This window comes from Sinocyclocheilus grahami, unplaced genomic scaffold, assembly GCF_001515645.1.
Source record: "Sinocyclocheilus grahami isolate Dianchi unplaced genomic scaffold, SAMN03320097.WGS_v1.1 scaffold10123.1, whole genome shotgun sequence".
In the NCBI taxonomy this organism is placed as follows: Eukaryota; Metazoa; Chordata; class Actinopteri; order Cypriniformes; family Cyprinidae; genus Sinocyclocheilus; species Sinocyclocheilus grahami.
Genome location: NW_015513053.1, coordinates 1 through 4,247, shown reverse-complemented (window position 1 = coordinate 4,247; position 4,247 = coordinate 1). Strand labels below are relative to the sequence as shown.

The window sequence follows — 4,247 nt, the reverse complement described above, 5'->3', positions numbered from 1 at the left end:
GGAGCTCAGACAACAAGCTGCTCATGTCGGTATCTCATTCCAGGCCTCTGAATAAGGGGACGTTTGTTTGCTCTTCCAGCTATTAGAATCCTTTTGTAGATGAATATGATATACACATGTATAAAGCATTTTATGTGTTCAGGGTGGTGGAGAAGAAGAAGAAAGCTGTGCAGAAGTGTGAGGAACAGCTGCTGAAGATGGAGGTTCAGGCTACAGACAGAGAGGAGAACGAACAGATCACCCTGAGCACCTCCAAACTCAACTGCCTGGATCCACGCATCAGCGTGGCCTGGTGATGATGTTACACTCAAATACACAAACATGCTACACAAGAATCCTCGTTGTATTTCATATTAGAATATGTTCAGTGTTTCTTTACTTTATTTTCTGCTTCTAGGTGTAAGAACATGGAGGTGCCACTGGACAAAATTTACAACAAAACCCTAAGGGATAAGTTTGCCTGGGCTATCGACATGACTGAACATGACTTTGTGTTCTCAGTGTGGTTTGTTTATCTTCCAATATACCCCAGTATTTTATACAAATGTACATTTTAATTGAATCCGTTAACTGAATTGTGCAGCCACGTTTTAATGTTGGCCCTTTTATATTGTTCAGTTTTTATATTAATCAAATTCACATGTTCTAAGTTATTTTAAGAAAGTTCAATAAATGTTCTTCCTTTGTAGGGAAATCCCTAGTCACTTTTTTTTTTTATTGTTACCACAAAAGCTTTTTGGGAGACAAGACTCAAGAAATATCTGGGTTATATTTCACCCCAAAATCAGAGAGAAAAAAAGGAGAGTATAAAAAAAAGAGAATTAAGGTTAACAATAAGATGTTTTTATTTTTGCATTGTCACAAATATGTTCAAAATATATGGTAATTCTCATTAAAATAATGTGAAAAAAATAATACAGTAATGAAAATCATCTGGGCCTGTTCCAGGTTTATTAGATTCTGTACAACATACTTCCATGATTCACAAATGTGTTTTTATTATAAATCTAATGTAAATTATTCATTTAAAATATTACTTATTTTGGGGGAAACTGCTCATGGTTTGACCTTTTTTTTGAGACTGATCTGTTTCTTTATCCAATATAATCTACCAGTATATACCAATACAGGTCTTTTTTCCCAGAGTCCAGATTCAAAAATAGATTTTTCTTGGGTTGGGAGTCTTATCAAGCGATTTAGTCAAATTTTAGCTTAAGCCATTGATGTTCCGCATTATGCGGTAGACCTTTGATAGTGGTATTGTTTCAAATTGCATGTAAAGGTGTTAATCATCATCTTACCCAGCTTAAATATTGATCAGATATAAACAAAGTGACTTACATTTCTAAGAATTCAGTCAGTTTTAGCTTGAGCGTATTTGCCCCAAGAGATTTTGCATGTCAGCATATGTTCCTTTGATATATTTAACTTAATTGCAACTGCTAGAGAGGAGCAGGTGAAACAGTGAAAGATAGTGGTGTTACAGACTACTCAGTTTGTCTTAAGTAGGCTATACCAGTAAAGAGAGATAAGGACACAGGTTTTAAGAAACAACTTTAATTCAACAACAAATTCATTTTAACAGGAATGGTGTTAGGTTGGCACTCGGGCTAGTGCTATTACAGTAATGCAAGGATCGGTTCTACAGTTGGATGTCGTGTTTAAAAAGTTCTTTGCAATCCATTGCAGAAAAAGGAGGGGGGAAAAGAGAGTAGCATACAGTCACAGTATTAGGACTGACTTTAATTCCTTCTAAATATTAAAAAAAAGCATCACATCAAACCAAAATATGTTAGTCACCATAGAGAAAATGTTGCTGCTCCTGAAGAGTGTTTATAGTTTCTTCTACGCAGCATTCTGTGAAAGATAACACTGGATCAGGGCAATGCATTTTAATATAGTATACCAGAATGAAATGCATTTCAAATTTCCATTTAGAATCAGACATTCACAACTGGTTTCAGCTAAAATAGTTTAATCGATAGAAATAAGAAACTACCTCTACTAGGAAGCCTCTCCCTCTTTGACCTTGTTCTCCCCTTCAATCTCTTCCACTCCTGCCTGAGTCATCAGGTCTGCTATATTCTTCTCTAGATCATCGATGCGGGTGCTCATTTCATCAAGTGAATCTTATTAAGGAAGATAGGATCAAGTATAGGTAATACCACTGTTTAAATCCACAGGCATTGAGCGCATAGCTAAAGCAATATCTGCTTGGTAGATTTTGACTAAACAAAATTTGTTTTCTCTACACCTGCATAGTACCAAGTTAAAGCATGTATGCATTTGTAGATAGTTTTATGAACCTGGCCACGGGGTGAATTTTGGTTCTGTGAAAAAATTCAAACTTCAAAGTATCTTGATTTAAAGGTGGGGTAAGCGATTTCTTGTAGCCAATGTTGACATTTGAAGTCACCAAAACAAACACGCCCTACCCCAAAAGTGTCTCGCCCCTATTTTGATAGCTCCACCCCACACATACGTACGCAACCCAGGCAATGATTAGTTCTGTGAAACAAAGCAAAACTGCTGCTGCGTTCCATTCATGACGCATTGACACAAATTTCAAATGATTTTCAACAGTCGCTTTGTCGCGTTCAGTATACTAGACAGACTTTAGCTGTTGCGGCGCAGACACGGTGTTACTCACCTATCGAGAAGAAACAAAGCAACCTCGGCGTCCGATCCTTGAGTTTTCTCCAGCGCTTAAAAGCTGATCCGATATTTACACTGGTCCTACTTCTTGCCTTAATTCTTCTTTTGTTCCGCAGACGTTTTCCTCTTTTGTTTTTTTATCCGCCATCTCTATCTTTCTGTCGCTCGGCTCAGCTAATGTCCATCCCGTGCACTGAACGCGCTCTCCTCCACATCCTGAGTAGACACGCCCCTTACTGCTGATTGGCTACAAGTTTGCTTTGCTATTCGGCCGAATCAGTTTTTAAAAAAAAGCTTACCCCACCTTTAAGAGTCTTTGGACATTTGCACTGGGAAACAAGACAAAATACTGAGGAAGATACTACGTTTTTAGCAGTGTATGCAACATTTAATTCCATGACTATAGATTTAAGATTTTCTGCTCTGATTTAAGACCTTTTTTTTTCATTTGTGGAAGTGCGAATTAATATTTTTTTAAGACATGCAGAAACCCTGTTCCCCCGAGTAGGGCATTTTGCTCTCATTTGTGGACTGTATGCAAAATATAACATTCTCATAAAAACATAAATAGTATTCACTAAATAGCAACTAAACACATTTAAAGACCTCTAAACAGCTTGCTGTGATATTGAAATTACCTCTGGGACTACGACCGCCCCACTGAAAAATAAATTATACAGCTATACTAAAAACAAGAAAGGATATTTCTCCCGATGATCTGGTCTGACATTGTCTGGAACTTATCCTGCATCTGCTGCAGCAATGTCTGTACCTGTTAGGGAGAAACATTGTTAATCCGACGTGTAAAAATGCATAAAGATATGCAAATAAATAAAATAAAAAGATAAAAACAAATAAATCCGCTTGTTTAAGTCACGACAACTATATTCTCAGGAAAAACATCTAATATTAAATATTAAACGACGTTTACGTCGCATCAAAATAATCCAAGTAGAACACATAAACAGGGCCTAGCATTAGCCTAGCTTAGCAAACCACAAAAATATGTCGTTTATTATCAAACCTACCACTGCTGTGAGATCCTGCACTGATTTTGGGTCTGTCTCTGCCATATTTTTCAAATAAATAATCTGTATAACAGCAAATAGATGTTTATTCTTCTCTAAATTGTGTATCTTCCCAGCTCTTTGCCTTTTTCTGATCAGCTGTTGGATAAATCACGGAGTCGTGACAAATATCGCGAGATTTTCGAGACCTCTAAGGGAGAGATTCCCTTTGCTGCAGGCAGGCAAATCAACCTCTGGCGTGATCAAACGATGCACAGTCATTTCATCTATTAAAACCAGTGACAGGTTACAACAGGATAGGACAGAATTTATAAACATAATTCAGCTGATTTTGTTGCGAATTACAAAAATAGTTTAGGGGTTTTTTGCCCCATTTCAGGTGCAGAGATTAGCTACCAAAGTCTGGCCTTTCAGGCAAATTTTCAAAGAAAACAGGCATAGGTAGGTTAATGGGTACATAGAGTGAATGATAAATTCTTTTTTTTAAGTTGTTGTGGGTAAGTTGTTTATTTGTTCAATTTATACATGGTAGCCTATGGCTTACAAAGGACTTTGTTTTGTTTT

The 4,247-nt window shown here is 36.9% G+C and overlaps 2 protein-coding genes across 3 annotated transcripts; one reads left to right on the top strand and one right to left on the bottom strand.

Moving 5' to 3' along the window:
• The first annotated feature begins 6 nt into the window (after positions 1-6).
• Positions 7-575, top strand: LOC107578423 (DNA topoisomerase 1-like). The gene is made up of 3 exons (XM_016264380.1): positions 7-25; positions 143-292; positions 398-575. Coding segments are annotated over exons 1-3 (312 nt in total). The 5' UTR covers positions 7-23; the 3' UTR covers positions 558-575.
• Positions 576-1,541: 966 nt separating this feature from the next.
• On the bottom strand, positions 1,542-3,858 carry LOC107578422 (heat shock factor-binding protein 1). 2 transcript variants are annotated; one of them, XR_001608345.1, is made up of 5 exons: positions 3,684-3,858; positions 3,361-3,427; positions 2,000-2,123; positions 1,801-1,857; positions 1,542-1,671 (listed from the first exon to the last, which is right to left on the bottom strand). XR_001608345.1 is itself a non-coding variant. In XM_016264379.1 (4 exons), exons 1-3 carry the CDS (start codon positions 3,726-3,728, stop codon positions 2,005-2,007), a joined length of 231 nt encoding a protein of 76 aa, XP_016119865.1. In that variant the 5' UTR covers positions 3,729-3,858; the 3' UTR covers positions 1,542-1,857; positions 2,000-2,004. The 2 variants fall into 2 exon arrangements, 1 of the variants encoding a protein (XP_016119865.1); XM_016264379.1 differs by having other exon boundaries at positions 1,542-1,857.
• Between the last annotated feature and the right edge of the window lie 389 nt (positions 3,859-4,247).